We start from the raw sequence: 23,936 nt of genomic DNA on the forward strand, positions 1-23,936 counted from the left end.
TTTGAAAACTTTCTGAAACTCATCAGGTTAGTGCAGTCTATATCACATTAGGGCTTTGGCTGAAATGGAGTTTGGCGGTTAACAAGGCAACTTTAAGTTGGAAGATTTTAAGTTGTCTCTGGTGGTCTAGAAGTGTTCGTAAGTGTAAGAAATGGGTTTTCAAGTGGCAGTTAAATGACAAATGGTGTGGCACATTGAGGTTTCCTGTATACTCTCCAATTAATGGCAATGAGACCCCTCACTTCAGCTTTGTAGGACTTCAGCTAGATACAGTGACACAAAAATATTTTGGTTATGTAGTGTGCTCAAGTCTTGGGCTTGAGAGCTATGGTATGGAGATTACTGGGAAAACCAGTCATAAAGTCTCAAAGCAGTGGTAGGAAGTGGCAAGTGATCTTTAAAGTAGATCTCCAGAGAAGCCTACTAATCACCAAGGGTACTCAGATGGAGGGGTGTGGCTTATATCCCAATCTGTTGAAGGTGTGCTTCTCCATTCTGTGGGACCTCCTCTTTACACCCTTAGAAGGAGTGGACTCCACAAAAGCAGCAAATAAACTTTTTATTTTCACAACACAACCCATCTTCCCTTTCCCCCAGGAGCATAAATTGGCCTCAGCCATCAAAGCAGAGGACAAAAGCTGATTAAGTGACAGAAGGCAAAGGGTTAACTAGAAAAATAGATTCTGCCCAAGATTCTCCTCCCAGGGATTCAAGTCCTGGTCCCCAGGCTCCCCTCCAGGGCTCCCCAGATGGAGGGAACTAAGCACTTGAAGAGAGGCTGGAAACTGACTAGAACTCCATTAAACAAGGGGACAGGAGCCTGGCAGTGAAAAGGCCTGAGGGAGGTGGGGTGAGCTTTGTTCCTAGTTTAAGTGCTGAAAAGGTAGGAGAAAATTATTGGTTGATGTAAAATCATGTCAACCATTCCAGATCTCTCACTGAAGCTAAATTCTGGCCAGTCTATGGAGGTAGAAATTGAGGGTGGAAGGAAAATTTAGACTCCTTCCAACTTTCCCAGAGAGTAGACTGTTTATTATCCAGCTCTACCCTTTTCCCAGCCTGCCTCCCCCACAAAAAGCCTCCAAATCCTTTAGCTAAAATTTGTAGCAGAAGGTGGAATTTGAGTAAGTGCTGTCAAGAGTCTTGGCCCAAATCCTCCAGCCTCAAAATTGACATGAAAGTTGAACAGGGATGGGGGAAAGGGAAGTGTGTGGTAATGAGATTACAATCTCCCCACATCCCCTACTCAAAAACTCAGATCCCTGGGCAGACAGGGAGGGAAGGCCAGGCAGCTGTTCTCATCAGGGACCCATGCAGACCTGTTGGACAGACATAGTAGGTGAGAGAAGGCTGAGCTGTAGGCCAGGAGAGTCTTTAGGCTCCTAGAGGGAGAAGCAGGGGCCTGGGGTCAACTAGGAGCATGAAGCAATGCAGTAACAAATAGTGGGAGGAGCCTTTGAGCCCCTAAACTTATGGGCCACCCTCGGCCACCACCCGCCCCCCCAGTGCTAACCAGAGGGGCCCCTGCGGGTGGCAGGCGAATCAAGGGCAGAGCTTGATGCGGGTGCCCTTAGAGAGCACCCGGAAGAAAGGGAAGACACGCTCGCCCAGGAAGGCAGCCGAAAAGGTATGCACATGAGCCAGAGTCTCCGCATTGTAGAAGCCCAGGCGCCCAGCCTCATAGTCCAGGTACACGCCAAAGCGCCGAGGTTTCTCACTTGGGCTCAGCAGTGTCTGCTCCGTCGAGCTCTGTGCCTGGTAGCGTTTGCCATTGGTGCCCACACACCACACTTCCCGCTGGAGCAGGGGTTGCTGGGGCAGGTGGAGCCGCCGGCGGCGATGATGATGGCGTGAGGAGCTGGCATCCCCACTGCCCACAGAGGACCCCCCGGAGCCCACCTTCTCTTTATGATGGGTTGATTCACGGGCAGCGCCCACCGCCCAGCCCCTCCGCCCACCCACCTCTACCTCCCAGTAGTGCCGGCCAGAGCGGAAGCCCTGGGCCCCCAGTACGCAGCAGTCGGCCGAGAAGCGCTTGGAATGGTCAGCAACCTCCTGCCGCCGCTCTGCCAGACGGACCCCCCGGCGGTCAGGGGACAGCATCAGGGCTGGGTGAGCCGTGTCAGGGTCCAACGTCAGGTCCACTTGGAAGGGAGGACAAATACGCCAGGGCTGGAACGACTGGTCCCCATTAGCAGCTAACTCCAAGGTTCAGCCTTACCTGCTGCCCTCCCCTTCATCTCTTCCTCCCCACCATTCAGCTATCCTTAGTTCCCTACCATAACTCTTAACTTACAGTCCAGGCTCAAGTTCCTGTGGGCCACACCTCTTTCCCCACTGTTTTCAGAACACATACCAGACAGATCTTCCTGTCCCTGGTTCTTCTTGCCGCCACCCTAACCCCAACACCTACCTGGGCCAGGACAAAAGCTACTTTTGGCTTGGCTTGCCTGCATCCTGCTCCCATCACAGCGCCCATTACTCCCCCAGGGCCCAACTTCCCTCAGAACCCAAACTTAGGTCTGTGAAGGGAAAGACAAAGGAAGGTCGGACAGGTGACCTCCCTACCTCGGGCAGCCTGACAGAACATCCGGCTCATTTTCCTCACGATGGCGTCTGTCAGGAAGTCATGGCTATGGGGTTGACACGGGTCAGGGGACCAGACCTCTGGGGGCTGCAGCTGTACCTCTTCACACCTGGAGGAAGGGGACCGGGCAGGGGGTGGGACCATGATATTCCCAGAGGGAAGAGCAGAAGCTGAGGGGAAGGAGAGGGTCCAAGAGGCAGAAACTCAGGTCCTGGGGAAGGAAGGAGAGGAGCAGGATATCCAAGAGAGGCAGGGATGGGGAACCAGATGCCACTGGGTCACAAAGGATAAAAGGATGGGAACACACCTATTGAAAGTCTCCTTGATGTCCTGGGAATAATAGAAACAAAAAAAGGGAGAGGGAGAAAGAGACAAAGAGAGAGTCAGCTGCACGGGGATGGTTCCCTTCTCCCCATCTGATTCCAATCAGAGAAAGGACTGAACTTGAACAAGGAGTGAAAGAAAGCACACTCAAGGCCCTCATTAAACATGCATCAATCTCAATCACCCCTATGACTCAGTACAGCTAATTTAACTCATCCCGCTGTGAGCCAAATAGAATTTTTAACCCCAGTAAAAGAATGTTTGCAATATGACTTGGTCATCTTTTTTAGGATGTCACTGTAAAAAAATTCTTTGCTCAACTCTTATTAAAACCCTCCAACTGAATCTTCAACAACTGAATCTGAAACCCAACAACTTAATCTTCGGTCTTTTCACTAGATATAATCATCTCATACACCCAACACATTTGGCATTAACTACTCTGTCTCTCTAGCCTCAAAAAACTTGGTGCTCTTTGTGTTCCTCCCAATAAGAGGCAGCTCTGGAAAGGTGTTTGGTAAGCATTGCCTGACAGACCAGAAACAGGGTTCTAGGAAGTAGACAGGGAAGGGGCCATTGCTCACCTGGAGCAGCCGTAGGCCCCCCTGCTGGCTCCGCTCCTGGGCTTCAGCCAGCAGGCGGCTCAGCTGGGCGGCCTGCTCCGCTAGGCGGCTGGCCGCTGCTCCCGCACGCCCCAGCTGAGCTTCATGCATCTCTCGGAGGCGCCGCTCTAGCCCTGCCTGCTCTTCCGCCAGAAACCGTGTCAGCCGCCCGAATTCTGAGGCCACAGCTGCCAGCTCTGACTTCATCTGGCTCTGGGATGATGCAAAGGGGATGGTGGATACCACCTCAACACACAGAAACATAAACCTCCAATTTTGCAACTGCTGTCCCTCAATCCAAGGCAAAGGAGCCCTATGAATGGAAAGGCCCCATTCCCTTTCCCACCTCCTGGCTTTAGCAGGCACCACCCCCATGCTCCCGGCATCTGGTCCCAATAAACTCAAAACTTATTTGCACCTTGGCCTCCTAACTTCACTCCCTCTTCAGGCCTAAATTTAAATATTCCCTGAGAGAAGCCTTATCTCCCTTCCAAATCTAAATCAGAACCATCCCCATAAATATCCTTGCATCTCCTCATGGCATATATCTCAATTTGAAATGCTATATTTACATTAGAGTACCTTTTAACATCCTTTTCCCCCACTCCTCTGTAAGCTGTATTGCTTCAGGGTCATTAGACCCTGATATAGCGCAGGCCACAGAATACATGCTTGGTAAAAGTGAATTTTGAAAAAATGAAAAATTCAGGAATCATGACATAGGAGGATATAAGCTGAAGACATCCTTAGGAGAAAAGAGTGACAGGCCAGAGTGGGGAGGGAAATCCTGGCTGGCCAAGTGGGTGAAGGAAACAGTTTTACTGTCTGAGTAATATTCAGATCCTGACACTTCTGCACCCCAAGAGCCCAAAAGTCTCAACTTGCGCAGCTGGGCTAAAAGCAAGATAACTCCCCAACTCCCCGACTCAGATTCCACCACTCAGTGCCTAGCAGTTGCCAGCAACAGAGCTCTTAATATGTAGGTAGCAATGAACAAGTATGAGACCTGGGAAGTTGGCAAGGCTCAGCCACCCTGCCATGAGGGATGGGGTAAGAGGTCAGACAAGAGGGATGCCCTGGCTTGGTGCCCAGGCCACTCTAGTGCTTACAGGCCTTACAAATAGAGGCAGGGGTAAGGAGCAGAAATTAGGGGGGAAGTATCTAAAAATACTCCTTGGGGAGGGGTGAGGAATAATGAAAAAGTGCTGAGAAACACTAGAAGATATTAGGTCTCTGCAATGCTAACATTCATTAATTCCTCCCCTCCATAGACACACTAGCCTACTCTTGTGCTCTGCCATCTATCCTGGGGCCTGAGGCTTCTCTGATAGCTGATACGTGAATTTTGCCTTACCCCCCCTGTGTGGAATCTGGCATGGTGGGCGCAGTCATATGGAGCAGCAGCTCTAGGGTTAGGTGTCCGGGGTGATAAGCCTGTTCTGCACCCACCCTCTCCAAGCTAGGCCTGTTTCACTCCACTTTGGAACCTAGGAATAACCTTGATCCCCTAAGGCCCCTCTTTCCTTACAACCCTGGGAAGGTATCTACCTCTCTCTCCCAGGCCTTGGCTGTCCCTCTTCAGAGGACCTAGTCACCACTAGTGAGAGTGGGCAACCCATCTTCCCTGCTCTGACCACAGAGTCAATCAGCCCTGTCAAGGACATTCACTCACCTTCAGCTCTGTCACCCGTCTCTCCTCCTTTGCCTTCATCTTCTGCACAGCCTCCAGGTGCTTCCTCAGTGGTTCCACATGCCCCTGCAGCTTGGCCTGAGGAAATGAGGAAAAGAAGAGTATAGGCCTGAGATGGGCAAGGCACCTGCCCTCAGAGCCCACATCCCCCATTCACCCTACAGTGGGTTGGGGCTCAAAGCCTGGATCCCCATCACAGGTATCAAATTGAGCATCACACTCCCTGCCTCTCCTTTCTTCTCTTCAGATGACAGAGGCCTCCAACCCTCTGACTCGTGTTTCAAAACCCTGTCTGTGCTCTAAGGCAGGATCCTGATAACTACATAGCCCACACTTAGAGTTGGGAGTGAACCTGGCTTGAGCCCCTCACCACACACAAAGTGTCTCTATGTGAATGTTCCTGCCTATAGTACCTTTCCCCTCATATGCAATCTTCCTCATGATTTTCATCTCTAAAACTTGTTCTAATGATTTTGTCTATTAAAAATCTTTCAATTGTTCTCCACTACTTGCAAAATATGAGGCTTTCATTGCTCCTTCATTTCTAGCCTCCCCTCCTACACCTACTCCTTCAACACAGACTCTTAATTTTAGTCACATAAAACTGTCTTTTCCTGAGCACAATCTCATACATTTATCCATGCTGTTTCCTCTGCCTGGGACTGCCCTTCTCCACTTGGCTCAAGGCATTCCCCCTTTAAAACCCAGCTACCTAACTATGGCCCTGAAACTCCCTAATTTCCTCTGTGATCCCAAGAAACATACACCTTTGCAATACCTCCCAGGCACTGTAATCATTTACAAGTGTGCTGCCCCCAGAACACATGGGTTCATGTGAGCAGAGACTCCACTTTACTCATTTTAATTCCTAGGCTTCTCTTTGTCCATCGGCTTTTTCTCCCACCCAATTACTTGTTAAATGGAAAAAACAAAAACAAAAACAAAAAACCAAAAAAAAAAAAACCAACTTTTTGACCTAAGGTTTTAACTCTCACAACAAATACGCACTTGAGCTCTGTGTTCTAATCATCGGCAGCACAATCTTTCTTTAAAGGGCTGTTAGACCAAAATGGATGAGATAAGCCTGACTTTTGTGCATTTTCCTTTTTTGTGTCTTCTACTTCTGCCTTTCTCCCTCCTTTTCCTTGAGAGATAATACAGGGTAGAAGAGCTTAAGCCTAGACTCTGATCTTAATCTGAATGCAGCCAGGTGGACAGAGGCAAGCCATGCTTCCAGTTTCCTCACTTTAAAAAGAGGATTAGTAATAACAGAATCTACCTCATGGACACTATGCTTAGCAGTGTCTGCCATGGAGCAAATGATCAATACTAAATCTTATCTAGAATTCCCTACCTAGGCTTAAGCTGCCAATGACAGTCTGATGATGGCCCTTGATCTGAAGAGGTTACTAACCCAGAGTACAAAAGGTAGCTATTGCACAGATTACATGGTTGAGAAAAAAAAAAACTGTAATAATAAAATTATCATCAATAATAACATGAATATAAACTACACAGAATTTTGCCTCTTGCTATTACGTTTTACTTTTCTCTTTTCTCCAATATTTAGTAATTCTATTAATTCAGAATTTATAATGCTTAAATTTCCTATTTTCTTAAATTGCTGACAAAAAATTCATACACACAAATCCGAAAAGAGCACTTTTTTTTTTCTTTTTTGGTCACACTAGAGCATATAGTAGTTCCCAGGCCAGGGACTGAATTGGAGCTGCAGCTGCAACCTACACCACAGCTGCAGCAATGCCAGATTCTTAACCCACTGCACCACAGGAGGAACTCTGAAATAGATTATTACTTAAGAGAAAATTTCAAGGACCTTTAACTTTTTTGGAGCTTTATTTATAATTATCATTTGTGCATTATTACTATTCAATAAAGAAACATTTCTACAAAATAACACTGTACCAAACTAGGGCTATTTAGTATACATATCTGAAAAGAAACTACCTGCCTATAAAACACCCTGCAAGTTAGAAAGGGAATCACTGAATTTAGTTCTATATAATAAAACAGGTATTTACATTTGCTGATCAGCTAATGTCAAACAATTTGTCTATGTGGTCTCTCCAAATCTGCAGAGTTCAGTAGGGCTGGCATTCAACAACTATGGCTAACACAAATTAAAATTCAGTTTCAGAAGCTCTTCAGAAGAGAAGACTCTAATGCCCATGGATATTCCACCCTGGGACCCAATTAACAAAGTGACTGCACGTTGTGCGTTGACTGTAGTAGAGAAGGACAAAAGTAGCTCACAATCTCCCCTAATAATCTAGGACCTAAAAGGCTGGTGGCATTACCAATGCAGTGATTCTCATATTAAGTTGGGCTTTCTAAAGACATTCTCCCTGTCACTGATTCACAATCTCTAATGGTAGGGCTCACTATACTTCTCAAAATCTCCACTAATAATTGGGACAATCAGCCAGGTTTGATAATCACTGTGTGGAAGGAATAGTTACTTGTCATGAGGGGTGTAGGTCTATCATAGATGTATGTACCACTCATAACTGAGAAGCTCTAGACACCTTACTCTAAAACTGGGGTAATGATAATAATACCTAAAAAAGCTTTCTGTAGCAATCAGGAAAAGGAATAAAAACACAAGTCATGAAACAAAAAAAAGCTCTGTGGGGAGTTCCCGGTGTGGCTCAGTGGTTAACGAATCCAACTAGGAACCATGAGGCTGTGGGTTCGATCCCTGGCCTCCCTCAGTGGGTTAAGGATCCAGCGTTGCCATGAGCTGTGGTGTAGGTCACAGCGTTGCCTGTGTGGCTGTGACATAGGCCGGTGGCTACAGCTCTGATTAGACCCCTAGCCTGGGAACCTCCCCATATGCCATGGGAGCAGCCCTAGATAAGGCAAAAAGACCAAAAAAAAAAAAAAAAAAAGCTTTGTGAAGACCACACAGAAGAAGCTACCCTCTTCTCTTGGTCCCACTACTTCAAATTCATCTGGGCCTTTGCTAAATAATGTTATTTCTGCTGACTGTGTCATGGACAAATCTCCTTTACCTGAGTCAGGATCAGAAGTTGGAGGCAAGGTATTAACTAAACTAGAATCAGACTCCAAGAAGAAAAGTCACATGTCAGTTAAGTCAAACAAACAGATATCCAAATGGTGGTGATACTGTTAACAGTACAGGCCAAGGGCAACATGGGCAGGGCATGGGGCTCATAACCAAGTCCATCACTTACTAGTAGCCGTGTGGCCCTCTGTGTATTACTTAAATCTCTCTGATTCTGTTTCCCAATCTGTAAAACGGGAATAGAAACCATATCAAACCACATAGAGTTGTTTGGAGTTTTCAGTGAGACAGTCCATGAAAAGTGCTTAGTACAGTGCCAGGATACATATAAAGTGTCCAGTAAATATTAACTTTTAATCCTGAAAAAATTAAAGTTCAAAGACATTGAGAGACCAAGAGCTGGTCTTCTGACTTAAAAGCCTCTCCTTTTTTTCCTGAATTCTTAGGAAAGATAAGAAGTCCTGGCCAGTACATCAGAATGATGTAGATCCAACAAAATTCCTCAAGGGGAGAACCAAGACATATTGTGGGATGGGTGGAGAATCCATTGCAACAGAAAGCAAATGCAAAAAAAAGAAAGGAAGTGTAGACCATTTGGGTTTGATACTAGCAGTCAATACTACACTCCTGCTCCTCAGGAGCTCAAGTTCCTTCCATTTCTAGGGGTCTTCGTCAAGGACAGATTTAAGACTCAGAGATAAATGAGACTGGTGGTAAAGCCCTAGGGGGTTGTCACTTGCACTCCTATACTTAGGAACAGTGGACATGTAAAACTGCAGTGGCGTTTCCTCCAGGACACAATGCCCAGTGATATGGCATCACCAGTTTTGTCCATTTTCCTTTGAGGAAACCAGTCTTCCCTGGTCTTCTCCACTGTGTCTACTTTGTGTAGGATCCTTCTCATTTAACCCATCTTGGTGCCAGTAAGTGCTTAGGTAAGGAGAATCGGCTAAGCAGTACATGAGGTTCTTTGAAGAGGGAAGACATATATATTTTTTTTCCCAGCCCCTCTTTCTTACTCTCCACCCCCATTAAACTCCCATCTTTTAGTTCTCTCACCTTGTACTCCTGCACCACCTCCTCCAATGGCACCACGCTGTGCTGTTTGTGGTTCCTGGATTCTCGGCACACCACACAGATGGCCTCTTCATCCACCTCGCAGAAGAGCTTCAGGGCTTCTTGGTGTTTGGGACAAATGCCCTGCTCGTTCCCACGGCTCCCTCGACCAGGGTTTGGGTGCATCTGCCGAATCACCTGGACCATGTTGGCCAGCTGCAGGTTGGGGCGGAAGCTCCGCCTAGGAAAGCTCTTGCGGCATTGGGGGCAGGTGAAGCACCTCCGAGGGGCTGGAGGCGGGGGCAGTGGGGTGACGGGATCTAGTTCCTCTTCTTCGTCCTCCTCCAGCACTTCCTCCTCGTCCTCCTCATCCTCCCCCCTCAGGTCCTCCTCCATGTCCCCCAAGTAATAGTCCAGGTCTTCCTCCTCGTCCTCCTCCTCCCACACGTAGTCCATGTTGTCCCAGTTCGACCCGCCCATGCCACTGGTCCAGAACACACCCTCCTCTTCCTCCTCGACCTCCTCTTCCATGTCGCCCTCATAGTCTTCATCCCGCATGGGGGTGTCCCACCCACCACCGGCCCCCACAGCCTCCACTTCCTCCTCCTCGCCGTCCTCCTCCTCTTCTTCCCGGTCTAACTCGTCCCTGTCCTCTTCATCCTCCCCTCCCCACAACTGGGTTACACACACTCGGCAGAAGTTGTGCCCGCAGCCGATGGACACGGGGTCCGTGAAGTAATCGAGGCAGATGGCGCACACCGCCTCCTCCTGAAGGGTCTGCACAGGGTTGGGTGCCATGGCAACGGCAGCCATCTTAGTGTCCAGTCAGCCAGTGTAGATGGGCGGTGGGGGGCTGAGGGGCGGGGGTCTTCCCTCTCAGATGCCCTGACGACCCGGCCCCACCCCCAGCCCTGCCTCTCCACACCTTGCTTCAAGCGCGGCCAGAGAAATGTCTTCCCGACAACCCACCCGTCCACACAGAGTTTCCTACTCCTAGACGACAACCGTGTCCCTGAGAGGGGAGGGGACAAAGCTGAGCGCTACCGCCAAGTCCCTCAGGTGGCACTGAGTGCAAATCTGCCTCAACGCTCCCTTGGCCTCCTCATAAACCCCCGCCCATCCTCACTTCCTGGCTCCGCCCCCCCATTTCCGGCCTCCCTCTCAACACTTCCGGCGCTAAAAGCTACCCAAGCTCGCGAGTTCCCTCCGTAGTTGCGCTACGCCCCTTTCTTACCAACCCCTCCCACCCTATGCCCCCCGCGGGTGGGGGGTGACAGGAAATGGTAAGGGGACGCTCTAGCAGGCACTCGGGAATAGGGCTGGAGGGCTACAAGGACCGAGGTCCACGCCTCTGTGATAAGAGGGAGAGAGGAACACAGACGAAACAGGCCTGGCCCCACCACCGGCTGCCACTGGGGATAAACTAGGGAGGAGGGTGGAAGGGCTTGGCACCCGTCCGCTATCGCAGCTATAACCGCATCGGCCCGGCGCCATCCTACCAACCAGACACGGAGAACTGCAGCAGGGAGTCCCCGCCTCCAATGCCGGAAGCGGAGGGGCGGGTATCGGTGAGCGCCATGAAGTACTTCCGGCTCTTCTAGGCGGCTGTCTCCGAGGACTCTGAGCTTCCCTCCGTGACGGACCAGGGGGCGGGGCCGTGTAGAAGTGCTGTGGGGGTTGGGCCAGAGACCTTGCCCCACCTCCCTACGGTAGTTGGCATTCCCACACTCATTTTAGAAATTTCCCTGGGTCACTCGTGCACTGTTAAGATGAATTTTCTTAATGGAATGGTAGCAAATCATGACATGCACATTCATACAGTGGAACACTTTAGATGTAAAAAGGGAATCCTCTTCAAAATGCATTCTGAAGTGAAAAAAAAAGTGTGCTGAACAGTGTGTAGAGTACATCTGTTGGAAAAAAAAGGGAAGGGCTAGGATGTTAAATGTATGAGTTAGCTTTATAGTCTTGTGTTTACTCATAAAGAGCAGTGATTCCTACTTCGGAAGGTTTAGTGAAGTTAGAGTTAATGCCATGCAAAGCGTTTAGAATGTTGCCTGGCACAGTGTGAGATAAAAGGTTATTGTCGTCGTCTATCTCTAGATTACTAGAGAATTCTAATTTTTCTGGGAAGGCTGAGGGTCCAGGATAGAAAAGACACTTTCCCATATATGCCTTTTTGTATCTTTTGAATTTTGAACCAAGTCAATGTATTACCTTAAAGAAAAAAAAAGTTTTTTTCCCAAGTGCAATCGGTTCATTTACCGCTTTCTGAGCTGTGCACCCTGTGTGCTCCAGGCCCCAAATACCTCGAGGTCTGCCTTCCTGGAAACACAGGGACTCAAGTAGGGTTTGTGGTTTTGATTTTACTTGAGAGAATCCTATCCGGGATGTAGTACGGTTATCAATAAAGATACTGCTATGGTACCCAGAGCATCTCTGCCAAATAGATTTTTTGTGAGATAGAAATAATACTTGATGCTTTAAAAAAAATGTCTCCCTTAATTTAAAAGCTGCGAGGAAAGTTACAGGACCGTTGTTTATGCACAGACTCTTCAATGAGTGTCGGAAGGTGCGCGATGCCAGGACTGGGCACGCAGAATTTTTGCTACTTTCGAGGGGTTTCCCGCCTCCTGGGGAAACTCCAAATGGACGCGTGCTTACCAAGAGATTGGTCCCAACGTGCCAAAACCAAGATTGCGAGTAAACTACACCAGTCCATGCCAGGAGCTCAAGCGTTGCTATGGCAGAGAAGTTCAGCCAGAAGAGCTGAACGCAACTCAGGTGGCGGCGGCGGCGGCGGCGGCGGCGGCGGCGGCGGCGGCGGCGGCGGAGGAGAGACCCTCTCTTTTTGGTGCGCTGACCTTGCCATATGTAGATTCGGGGTGCTATCAGGAAGCATCTTGCTGTGGGTGTTTCCGTAGTGTAGTGGTTATCACGTTCGCCTCACACGCGAAAGGTCCCCGGTTCGAAACCGGGCGGAAACAGTGCTGCTTTTGGATTATTTTTCAGTTCTAGTTATTGTTTCCCGAGCGTCCCTGAGTTTGGAGGCTATCACGCGAAGAAAAGGAAATCAGTGTGTTAGTGTGTTTGTGTGTTTACCTGTATTTTTGTTTGGAGGAGTATGTGAGGCAGTACCGTAGTAGACCACGCTCTCCGTAAGTGCTTCAAAGCAAAGTAGTTCTCGCACCTCTCAACTAATCTCTTACCCTCAGAAGCCTGCCCAACCACCTCTCCCTTGTAGAGGTGGGCCTTGGCTTCAGACCCTCGGCCCTAATCCCTAGGACAGAGGCAGGCACACAGTAGGCACTCCATAATGCTTGTGAGGCTGCTTTTCAGCGTCGCTGAATTCTTGCTGATTTATCTTGCTCTCCTGGGACAGAGGATAGTTTTCTTACAGCTGCCCGGCTAGCTCAGTCGGTAGAGCATGAGACTCTTAATCTCAGGGTCGTGGGTTCGAGCCCCACGTTGGGCGGTTACTTGGAGACTTTTTTCCCCCTTGGAAACTAAGCTAGAATTTTTTTTTTTTTTTTTTGCAGGCAGAAAATAGATTTATTAAGATATGATGCTTGTGCTAGATGCAAGAAAGCAGGCAAGGAGGCTCTGAAAAGCAAGAATTCTTGATGCAAGGGTAGCAAAGTACACTCCAAACTCATCCCGCGTCCAGGATCCGGACCATCGACCGCAGTAGCTAAGCCAAAGAACCCCCAGGTGGTAGTGCACCCAGCTTTACAACCTATCGTTTCTCATAGAGAAGAGTGACGGGTGGGTGTTTGAGGACAAATTCTTTGGTGACTGCTTCTCGGTCTATCATTCCTCTTGCTGAAATCTGCCTATTAACGTTCAACATGCGTTCTGCACCCTCTATTTACCAAACGACTCACCCGGGTATCCAGGGCAAGTGCCCTGTGAAGGAGAGCAGGAGTAACTTCCAGAAGCTGTTGTGGGAACCAAGGGCCGCCACATTAGCGACCACATTACCAGGTAGTTTAGAGGTTGGTATTCCGCTTTCTCAATGCCACAGCCCAGTTCTGATGTCTGGTAAAGAAAAAGATGCTTTTTGGTATCTGAGACTCTCAAGTTCAATATATTCTCTTTATGCTTTTATTTATGGACGCTCTTTTGTGAAATGTTGCCCCACATATCCCAGCCTCCACATTCCCTCCAAACATAAAGGAATGTAAAAATGTCCTTTGAAGGAACCACCCCAACATGAACACCTTCAGTTTACCAGTCTTGTCACAAAATTCTTCCTTAACTACACTTGCATTTATTCCTTTACATTTATTCCTGCAAATTAAGCCCATTTTCTTTTTTTTTTCCGTCTATAGAAGTCTCCCTACATACATACCAGACCATAAGAGAAGTCTGTTGATTATGAAACTTGTTTATTAAACTTGCTAAGTGAAAGATAGTACCACCTTTAATCTCAGAAATGTATCAAAAAGGGGGAGTTAGAGAGGATTTAGCATGACAGCCTCCAAGTGCGCACAGGACAGGAATTGGGCAAAGTTTGTAAAACAGGCCAAGTTACTAGCACGGTCCTAGCTCATGCGTCCCTGGGGAGTTGCTGTTACTAGGATCTTTTCTTGAAAAGTACAGGTTTAAACAAACAGGTGTTCAAAGTTATTTCACCTTGCACAAATGCTCGTGGATTCATTTGCACAGTAGTTTCAGGTTGGGTTTATTTATTTGTTTTGTTTCATTTTGTTTTAACCACATGCACTCCGACCTGAAAACATTCCTAAAAGAATCCTTGCTTCTTCATTAAGAGGAAGCCAAAGTGTACAGGTTTCTCTTCCCTGACTCCCAACAAGCCAAGGACATGCCTATCCAAGTTTTTGCTACAATTCCTGCTTTTCTCTCCTCTCCACACCTTCCACTGCCACCTGTCTGGCCAGGTCTGGTTTGGAATCTCCTTTTTAATTAGTGACCCACATTGTTCTTGGCATTCACCAGTTGGTATGTTAAGCAAACCCATGGTAGGATCTTTGGTCTTTTTCTCCAGCACTGATTAAGGCCATAGAGGCAGAAGGACTGATTACATCTTAGAGAAATGATGAGCAAGAGGTGTGGGGGGAGTGAGACTGTGTCAGGGAGAAGGGCTGGGAGAACACAACCATGGGAAGGACAGGAGGCAGCTGGAGCCAGTGGTGAGGCAGAAGCAAGTCAGAGAAGCAGGTTAAGTAGTTGGATGCATGGTTTATATATAGGGGAGGAGAGAAGTCTCTCAGATTTCTGCTTTCCATGGTTTAATAACCGAGATCAGAAACTGTGATGGGGGAGAGAGGAGAAATGAGTTCAGTCTTCAACAGGTTTGGAAACATATAAAAGGACATGTCCAAGACACAGGAGAGTGGTCATAGCTGGAGTCACAGATGCTGGGATAGAGGGTGGGTCAAGCTGTGATCTGACGCTCAGGGAGATAGCCTCAGGTACTTGGAGGAAGAGTTGGAATAGGAGGAAATGTAGCAGTGAAGCTTCCATCCAAGCAAAGGGGGTCAAGATGTGCTTTAAGGGACAAATGGGAAGAGTTAAATTATGGCCTAGCAAGGGGAAATGGTAAAGTGTCCATGGATTGGGCCCCCTGCAGGACCCTGGTGACCTTGAACTAGACTCAGACAAGGGGGCCTCCCACCCTGTACTGAGGGAGAAGGGCTTCCATGTCACAGACACCTAAGTAAAGATCCCTACTCTGAGGGACTCAGCTTCCATTCCAATTCCTGGCTACATAGGTCTTTTGGGAAGTGTCAGAGACAGAAAAACACTTTGCAATATTAAACCATTGGTACTACTCTTAAAATCTGCATACATGTAGATCTACATATAACATATGTTAAATCTCATCCCAGTTCTGGACATTGGATTGTTGTTTCATTTTCATAAAATACTTGAAAAGATTTCATTTTCATTTCCAAAATTTAATAAAAATTTTCAGCTTTATTTAAATAACATCAACTTAAAGTTTGATATTCAATAATTTCAAACTCCTTTTTGTTCTTAATAATCCCGTATAATTTATAAGAAATATATATTTTGGAGTTTCCATCGTGGCTCAGCGGAAATGAATCTGACTAGCACCCATGAAGATGCGGGTTTGATCCCTGACCTTGCTCAGTGGATTAAGGATCTGGTGTTGCAGTGGGCTGTGGTGTAGATCATGGATGCGCCTCAGATCTGGCACTGCTGTGACTGTGGTATAGGCCAGCAGCTGCATGTCTGATTGGATCCCTGGCCTGGGAATCTCCACATGCCTAGGTTATGGCCCTAAAAAGACAAAAACAAAACAAAAAGAAATATGTATTTTGAAATCATATGTAAATTTAACTTTGTTGTTGCTTGTTCATATTTAATTTACATTTTGACGAAAATATATTCAAATCTCATATACTTTGAATGTATTTTGTGTTTTTGAATTCTTTAGATCATAAGTGTCAACAGAGTACAAATTATGCGAAAATTTATACCCTGCAGCTGTCTCTGTGGAAGAAAGAGATAATGGAGAGGGCTTTTACCAAGTCTCAAGCCACTTTTCACCTTTCCTCTTGTGAGGCCCACTGCTTTTACTCACTCCCTTTTTTAAAATTTATTTTATTTTAATTGCTGGACTTACCTGATTTCACAACCCACTAATGGGTTGGTAAACACTGTTAAATGGGGCTACCAGGGGACCAGTATTCCAGGGCAGAGTAATTCCAAGGTCTCTGACCTAACGGTAGGGGTTGGAGGATCTGGGCAAAAACTATGACCATAAGTCCCATAGGATATATGAAAGGCCAGACTACAGTGGATTTCTGTAGTGTAGTGGTTATCATGATTGCCTAATATACCCAAGATCCCTGAGGGGAAACAAGTTAGTCTTTTGTTCACTTCTGTCATTTGTTGCTGCAATGTATATGCATGAATGTATACATAATGTATTACAATTTTATCCATACTCATGTCTTTTACAATCTAATACCAGTTCCCTTCAGATAGTATACGACAGATATAGGTCTGTATTGCAAAAGAAGGTGAGCTGTGTCATTAAAGCCTGCTTTCACAGAACTTACAATCCTAGGGGATTGAAAGGCAGCAAAATGTGGAACGCCACTCAATGGCAAATGAAATATTAAAGAGTACAATAAGGAGTGAATTGGAAATGGATAGCGGAAGTTAGGCGGGGGAGGAGTGTTCCCAGGAAAGATGGCAGTGGTTAAAACCACACCATTTATCGCATCATGTTGAGTGTGTCTCCTGCTGTAGGTGCTACCTCAGAGGAACCTAAAAAAAAATTCTTGTTAGGTAAAATTCTTGTTTCCCAGTTTACAGTGGTGAGGCCACTGAGGCACAGACACATCACATAAGGTGAGGAAGCGTGAGGTAGAGAAAGTAGTAGACGATGGAGCTAAAGGACGGAGAATGGGAAACGAAATCGGGCACCAAGAAAATTTCAAGTAAGCACCGCCGGGAAAGCACCTGGTTCTCCAATGTACTGCTGGTGAAGGGCTCCCGCTGGGTGCTCGCGACAGCCTCCACGTTACCGACATCACTGCGAAGGAGTCTGACTTTTTCTACCCTGACTGGTTTCACTTGCAGCCTTCATCTCCCAACCTGTCCTCTGAAGCTCCTCCAGGTGGCGTCTTAGCTCAGGTTCCCATCGCGTCTCCCAATGCAGATCCACCTGGCATTTACCGCACTGTCCGATGTGTCTTGAGCGGCACTGCGGAACAGTGAAAAGAACCCTCATTGTCTCCAGAGGTGTCTCGGTCAGCCACCTTTTTCACCGACCCTCACTTGCTTCCAGCCTGTGAGACGCGACAGATGTGTTGGGAAACCCGCACCAGAGGTCAAGGCGAAAAGGCAGCGAAGGCTCCAGAGAATTAGACCAGCGGTGCCTGAGGTCCCCACTCCAGAGTTCCTGGCGGGAGAGATGTCAACAGAGATGGACACGGTTCTACGCCTGGAACCGTCTAGCAGATTCTAGACACCTGCTTCTACGCCTAGAAAATAGGCTTCACGCTCTCATACATCTCAGGGGCCAACTTATATGTGTGAGGCAACTTCTTTCCCAGGACTTATGTTAAACTTGAAAGTCAGGTAAATAAAGCGTCAAAGCGGTAAATCAAATTCTCTGTAAAGTTTCACACATCTTAAATGCACACAAAGCATAGCCCAGTGATGACAAAACTTGTTAGGCCGCCTGTAATTTAAATAAATTACACACACACACAATATCATGCTGTCTCTTTATCATTGCTCTTTTATACCTATGTTTATGCCTTACCAGACTTTACAGATGTAAACCTAACTAAGAAGGCCAGAGTCCAGTCATGGAACTTGAAGCCCTAGATAAGTGAGGAGTGAAGAATTTTGGACCCCTCTTGGAAGAATTCTCCCAGAGTTTCCCCTGCTTACCCAATTTTTTCCCCTTATGTTTTACTGACAGATTTGAGGTGTGTCAGTACCCTTCCCACATCCCTGGCTCCAGACTGCCAGAGTGTCTCTTGCATCTCCTCCAAGCTGGCCTCTTTGGGGGCCCCAGGACTCTAGGAGGCCAGGACTGGTACTCAATCTTGCTGCTCTTCTTCAGGTGGATTGTGGTCTGCACCTCAGCTAACATAAGAGCTCTCATCTGTCTTCCTTGGGGAACAGTAAACAAATCCAGTGCAACACAATTAACACTGAAGAACCTGCAGGCTGGGCAATGAACTCCCCAGGAAACTGTCTCATGTGCGTCATATTTCTTTGGGGATACATTTATTGCTAACTTATCAGTAGGGCTCAACAGCTTTCCTAGAATCATCTTGTTTCAATTAATACTAAAATTATTATCATTTTGATGTTTAAATTGTAGCTGCTTATCAGATAAGTTTTATCCCTTAAAATTTGCCCCTATGTCCTTTCTAGCATTGTCCATTGACAGTTTGAAAGCACCCTTGTTTCCTGGCAACTCACGCTTCAGGCCTATCTATAATTTTTCCTGCTCTAGGATGCAGGAGGATGTTCAAGGAACTTGATTTTTTTTCCCCTTTAAGTTGAAAGAGTAAAAGAAAAGAGCCAAATCTGGGTGCCAGGACCATGCATGGGGCCAAAGGTCCCTGGCTCCCCCACTTCTGAATTACCCTAGCGTAATTCATAAAGGATGTAAGCTTATATTGAGAGTTCTGTTTGATTATAGGTTTGCTAGATCTTTACTTTTTTTTTTCAAATAAACCTCATCATTAGGAAATTATTTACCTAAATCTCTCACTCAAAAGTAATTGTATTACTTTTTGCTTTATTTTTTAAATCTTTTATTAGAAAATTTAATACATTTAATACAATTTTTTAAAAATAGGAATTCCCAGTGTTGCAATGGGTTAAGAATGTGGTGGTACTGTCTCCAGTGGCTACAGAGGCACAGAGGGTTAAAGCATCTCGAATTTCCACAGCTGCTGTGAAGGTCGCAGCTGAAGCTTGGGTTCAGTCCCTGGCCCAGGAACTTCCATATGCCACATGATGGCCATAAAAAATAAATAAATAAATAAATAAATACTTTCAATCTGAAGAAAAAAAAAAAACCTAAAAAAATCCTGTTAAATGGCACAGAGAACTATATTCAATATCTTGTGATAGACCATAATGGAAAAGAATATGAAAAAGAATATATATGGGTGTTCCCTTGTAGTGCAGTGGGTTAAGGACCCCAATGCTGTGGTGTAGGTCACAACTGCACTGTGGTTTGGATCCCTGGCCTGGGAACTTCCACATGCCTCAGATGTAGCAAAAAAAAAAATAATAATAATAATAATAATATATACATATACACATACACATTTATATGTGTACATGTATAAATGTATGTATAACTGAGTCTGCTGTGCAGCAGAAATTAACACAAATTGTAAATCAACTACAATATTTTAAAAAATTAGAGAAAAGGTATTATGAAAACACCACCATTCCTGTTTTAGCTCTACCTCTACCACTTCCCACCTCCCTTGCTCTTTTCTTTTTATCCTCGAAGATGTCACAGACTATCCTTCTATAGTCACTCTATTTTGTTTATTTTTTAGGGCCACACCTGCAGCGTATGGAGGTTCCCAGGCGAAGGGTCGAATCCGAGCTGTAGCCTTCAACCAGAGCACAGCCACAGCAACGCTGGATCCGAGCTGCATCTGAGACCTACACCAAGCTCCCGTGAAGCCAGATCCTTAACCTGCAGAATGAGGCCAGGGATCGAACCTGCATCCTCATGGAGCCCAGTCAGATTCGTCTCCGCTGAACCGCAATGGGAACTCCTATAGTCCCTTTACTGATCATCTCCCCTTCCCTGTTTGTTCTGTTACTCTAAAACTTCAGGGTTAGGCAGTAATATTAGTAACTACAAATCCCATTAATTGGGATTTGGGAATTGGATCCTTACTGTAGACTAGAAACTGTTCTGGGTGCTGGGCATACATTGACTCCTTTGCATCCTTGCAGCAAACCTATAATTTGCCCTATTAAAAGGAAACTTCATTAATTCATTTATGTTGCAGTGAAAAAGACCAGGTCCCTGTCCTCCTGATGTTTACCTTCTGATAGGCAATTAAAATAACAAATAGGAGTTCCTTGGTGGCTCAGCGGTGTAAGCATCAGGTGATGTTACTGCAGAGGCTCCAGTCGCTGCTGCTGCATGGTTTATATCCCTGGCCTAGGAACTTCCACAAGCCGCACGCTGCCAAAAAAAACCCCCAAGAACCAAAAACAAATTCTCAGAGAGTGATAAGAAAATGAATGAGAACGATCTGATAAAGTGGCAGGCAGAGGACAGTATTAGAAAGATGGGCCAGGAAAGATGTATTAGAAGAGGAAAAGTGACAATGAGCTGAGTCGGGAAGATTAAAAAGAGCCAGGCTTCCAATCTTTGGGAGGGAGCAGAAAGATCAAAGGCCCCTGAAGTAGGAGTAAACTCAGTGGATTCAAGGAAGGAGGGAAGCCTTGGAGGCTAAGAAGCCACATCTATACTCCTTGGATCTGCATTTTGATGACTCAATACAATTGCTGGTTTTGTTTGCATGACTGGAGAACACTGGATCTTATATTTTCAATACAATATGGAGTTTTTAAGGACTAATGAATGAACACATATGTTCATTCAGAAAATTACAAATAAGCAATATACCTGGACTTTTCAAGTGCTGTAGTTTGATGGTTAAGGCAGGGAGCTGCAGCACCAATTGAGTTTCAGACATTAGCTCTAGATTCCAGCTTTGTGACTTGATCAGTGCCTCCCTCACCTCACCACAAATGGATAAAATTCAGACAAAGTCTATTTTAATTTGAAATGTCTAAGGGAATATCACCAGTGGCTTAGATGTTCAGGATGATGCCTTTGATGACCTAAATTTATGAAAGAACCAGTGAAAGGGGTTGTTCCTGTTGTTTGAAAAATTTGTAGCTTTACAAGAAAAACAACATTATTTGTAAGTTATATTTAATACTTTGAGAAAAACTAGACTTTAACATTTGCAACTGTAATACATTAAATATTAACCACAAAAGAAATATGCATTTTTTTCCATATTTAAAAGACTCCTCCTTGCCCTTAGAAACTAAACATCTCAAATGACAGCAGAGAGGGTTTCCCAAAATATCTAGTGATTTTAATCCAGTTGGTCCTGACACAAAATAGAGGAGCAGGTCATTCTGGGTCATCTTTTTTGGCCACTCTTCCTTTTGCAGGCGGTCCTCCAGAATTAGCTTGCTCTGGTTGATATTTTGTGTTCCTCCTTACCCAAAATTTACATTCCCCAGGTGACTGAGACCTGCCTTTTTTCTGGGAAGACTTACATTCTTAAACCAATGTCATATGATATAAGCAGCAATAAAATAATGGGGTGAGCGCTTGATGGTGATTGAACCATCTCTCCTGATGCCACACAGACCATAAGAGAATGATTTTGTCAATCCTAGTAAAAGGAAACCAGTGACTGTAAAAGGAAGTGATGACACTAGAGTATTTTTAGACTAATTAGAATATAGCCATGAATATATTAAACCTGGAGATAATTTTGTTTCAAATGAGGTTTTTAAATAAAAATATTCAAGTGGATGGTGATTAATAATTTACCTATAAATTATATATAATCATTAATATAGACCACTTTACAAGTTTCATGTATGATCTAATAATTTATATATGCCCATATGACACCAAGACCAAATAGAAAGTCACATATGAATTAAATTTCTTATATATTTTGGAGTCTTTCTGTCGAAGGGCGAAAATCTGCTGAGTAAAAAAATAACTGAGCAGGCATTTCCAAAGGTGTCATGGGTTTGCAAGTAAAGAAATCATGATGGCCTCCACAGATACAGGCCTAAAAAGAGAAAAAAACTATGTTGTCCTTGAGAATTGAATTAGAAACCATAAATTAGAGTAATACTGTAATCTTCAGAATCTTTTGTCCAAGTATGCTCCTCCGAGGGGCAAAAGGAAAGCCTCTTTCCCTTCTAGGTAATACCCAGTGGGCCCTGCAAAGATAATGTCTTATAGGACCCTGCCAATGTTAAGGGAATGGGAACAGTCTGGGAACAGTCACATGCTAGGTTTGTTATTAAAGCAGCCCCTTGACACCAAGGGAGGGGTGAAACAGTCAATTTCACTCATGACTGGTGGGAGGTAATACTACCCTGTAGGATCCAGGATATTAGCCTGGATATTGCCTATTTCTATAAAAGTACAAACGCATATAAACCTTGACCCAGCAATCTTCTGGGAATTTGCCCCACAGATACAAGTGCAAAAGTGTAAAGTGACAACACTACATGCTTATTAAGTGCAGCATTGATAGTAATAGCAAGAGATAGGAAATTACAAGTATCATCAGTAAGTGATCTGTGAAACAAATTAGGGTTCATCTATGTGGAATATTATGTAGCCGCAAAAAAGAGTGAGGAAACATTGTATGTCCTCAAAGGTAGGTTTTCAAAATATAACAGAGATGCAATTATCTTTTGTGTAAAATGGGGGAATAGAAATATATTTGCTTTTAAAAACTCTGGAAGATTATGTGCGTAGACACAAAAGCTGTCACCTAAGAAGGGAGGATGGAAGTTAAATTCTTTTCACTGAATATTTTTATAGATGGTTCTTTTTTTCTCACTCCTTATCTATTAGACTCTGTGTGATTTTTTATTTTTTAATTTTTAAAAAAGGTCTAAATTTTAAATGATTTTTTTCCATTATAGCAGGTTTACAGTGTTCTGTCAATTTTCTACTGTACAGCAAGATGACCCAGTCACACATACACATATACATTCCTTTTTCTCACATTATCACGCTCCAGCATAAGTGACTATATACAGTTCCCAGTGCTATACAGCAGAATCTTATTACTTATCTATTCCAAAGATGGTTCAATTTTTGAACAGTACGGTATTACTTACTCAAAAGATGTTTTAAAAACTCATTTTGGGCAGGCTAGTGGTTAAGCCTTCAGCGTTGTCAGTGCTGTGGCTCTGGTTCCTGCTGTGGCTGTTTGGGTCCCTGGACGGGGAGCATCAGAATACTCAGGACTCGTCCAAAAATGAATAAATAAGTAAAGCTACCTTAGTAGTACATAAGTGATGAAATGAATTAATCAGTAGTACACACTGGAGATTTGTAACATAGGATTGCTTTACTTTTACGTAAGGGAGTTCATCTTTTCTCTGAGAACAAAAGTGCGCCTGCGCCCAACGTGGGGCTCGAACCCACGACCCTGAGATTAAGAGTCTCATGCTCTACCGACTGAGCTAGCCGGGCCCGCGGGGGGCCGTGTTAACAATATTTACTTCAAGGTAGGATTCGGGCCGGCCGCATCTACCTATAAGTTTAAAAGTTGGATTCTGTTTGAAGAGAATCGGGCCACTAAACGGAGAATTCTTGGCAGCCTGGAAAACTCAAACTCCGCTCTCTCTGCTTTAGTTGCCGTCCTTCCCTCTTCCTTTCGTTTCCTGCTTGCCCTTTTCTGACAGCGACCTAGCCCTTTTTCCATTCCTGAGAGACGCACGGCTCAGAGGAGGAAAAACGTGAGAATCTTCCCATCCATAAATTCGCCCCTATGATTTTTTTGGCCCGGAGTTTAAATGTAGATTCTAGGTACTGTACTTGAGGGCCGCCACCGCCCCATCCCACCTGCGCTTTAGAGTCCTTCCTCGGCTCTAGCGAACACTGTGCGTTTCACAATTCCAGTAGCGTAGAGAGAAAATAAGTGCATATCAGCACTGGAGATGCCGGGGATCGAACCCGGGGCCTCATACATGCAAAGCATGCGCTCTACCACTGAGCTACATCCCCAGGCGTTGCTGATTGTTTCTCTATTCTCCCTTACCCGTTTATAAGCTCAGGGCGCGAGTGACTGAATGGCATTCGCCAGACGCGACAATCTAGTGGTTGCGAAGCTTGGTGGGCAACACCTCGAGCTATTTCAGCGTCCTCTATTGACTCCAGGCCACCAGGCCTCGATGGAAGAACGCCCGAGGGGAGCATAGAGCCAGGTTAAGCACTTGAGGGCAGCCGTGGATAAAGGGAAAATCATCTGGCACGATGCCCCAAAATGAACTGTGAGCTGAAAAAATGAAAGCCAGACTGAATGTAGGATGCTACATTTGTTAAAGAAAAAGAGGGGGGAGTGTAGTAAA

The 23,936-nt window shown here is 45.5% G+C and overlaps 1 protein-coding gene and 4 non-coding genes across 9 annotated transcripts; 2 read left to right on the forward strand and 3 right to left on the reverse strand.

The window, feature by feature from the left end:
* Nucleotides 1-542: 542 nt before the first annotated feature.
* On the reverse strand, nucleotides 543-10,896 carry TRIM41 (tripartite motif containing 41). 5 transcript variants are annotated; one of them, XM_047776392.1, is made up of 7 exons: nucleotides 9,309-10,891; nucleotides 5,186-5,281; nucleotides 3,496-3,759; nucleotides 2,895-2,917; nucleotides 2,569-2,696; nucleotides 1,963-2,144; nucleotides 543-1,319 (listed from the first exon to the last, which is right to left on the reverse strand). In XM_047776392.1, the coding sequence occupies exons 1-7, from the start codon at nucleotides 10,116-10,118 to the stop codon at nucleotides 1,302-1,304; spliced, it is 1,521 nt and encodes a 506-aa protein (XP_047632348.1). In that variant the 5' UTR covers nucleotides 10,119-10,891; the 3' UTR covers nucleotides 543-1,301. The 5 variants fall into 5 exon arrangements, with proteins under 5 accessions (XP_047632348.1, XP_047632345.1, XP_047632346.1 ...); XM_047776389.1 differs by having other exon boundaries at nucleotides 543-2,144; XM_047776390.1 differs by having other exon boundaries at nucleotides 543-2,144; nucleotides 3,496-3,726; nucleotides 9,309-10,888.
* A 1,323-nt stretch (nucleotides 10,897-12,219) lies between these two features.
* Nucleotides 12,220-12,292, forward strand: TRNAV-CAC (transfer RNA valine (anticodon CAC)). The gene has a single exon. It is a non-coding gene; the product is annotated as a tRNA-Val (tRNA).
* A 415-nt stretch (nucleotides 12,293-12,707) lies between these two features.
* Nucleotides 12,708-12,780, forward strand: TRNAK-CUU (transfer RNA lysine (anticodon CUU)). The gene has a single exon. It is a non-coding gene; the product is annotated as a tRNA-Lys (tRNA).
* Nucleotides 12,781-22,985: 10,205 nt separating this feature from the next.
* On the reverse strand, nucleotides 22,986-23,058 carry TRNAK-CUU (transfer RNA lysine (anticodon CUU)). The gene has a single exon. It is a non-coding gene; the product is annotated as a tRNA-Lys (tRNA).
* Nucleotides 23,059-23,520: 462 nt separating this feature from the next.
* On the reverse strand, nucleotides 23,521-23,592 carry TRNAA-UGC (transfer RNA alanine (anticodon UGC)). Its single transcript has one exon. It is a non-coding gene; the product is annotated as a tRNA-Ala (tRNA).
* Nucleotides 23,593-23,936: the final 344 nt, after the last annotated feature.

This window comes from Phacochoerus africanus, chromosome 4, assembly GCF_016906955.1.
Source record: "Phacochoerus africanus isolate WHEZ1 chromosome 4, ROS_Pafr_v1, whole genome shotgun sequence".
NCBI lineage: Eukaryota > Metazoa > Chordata > Mammalia > Artiodactyla > Suidae > Phacochoerus > Phacochoerus africanus.

Bases quoted from the DNA above. Each gene is read 5' to 3' on its own strand.
- TRIM41 (XM_047776389.1), bottom strand. From the start codon at position 10,118: ATGGCTGCCGTTGCCATGGCACCCAACCCTGTGCAGACCCTTCAGGAG. The intron at 5,282-9,308 runs GTGAGAGAACTA...TCATTTCCTCAG, and splicing joins AGGTGGTGCAGGAGTACAAG to GCCAAGCTGCAGGGGCATGT. The intron at 3,760-5,185 runs GTGAGTGAATGT...CTGTGTGTTGAG, and splicing joins GACGGGTGACAGAGCTGAAG to GTGGTATCCACCATCCCCTT.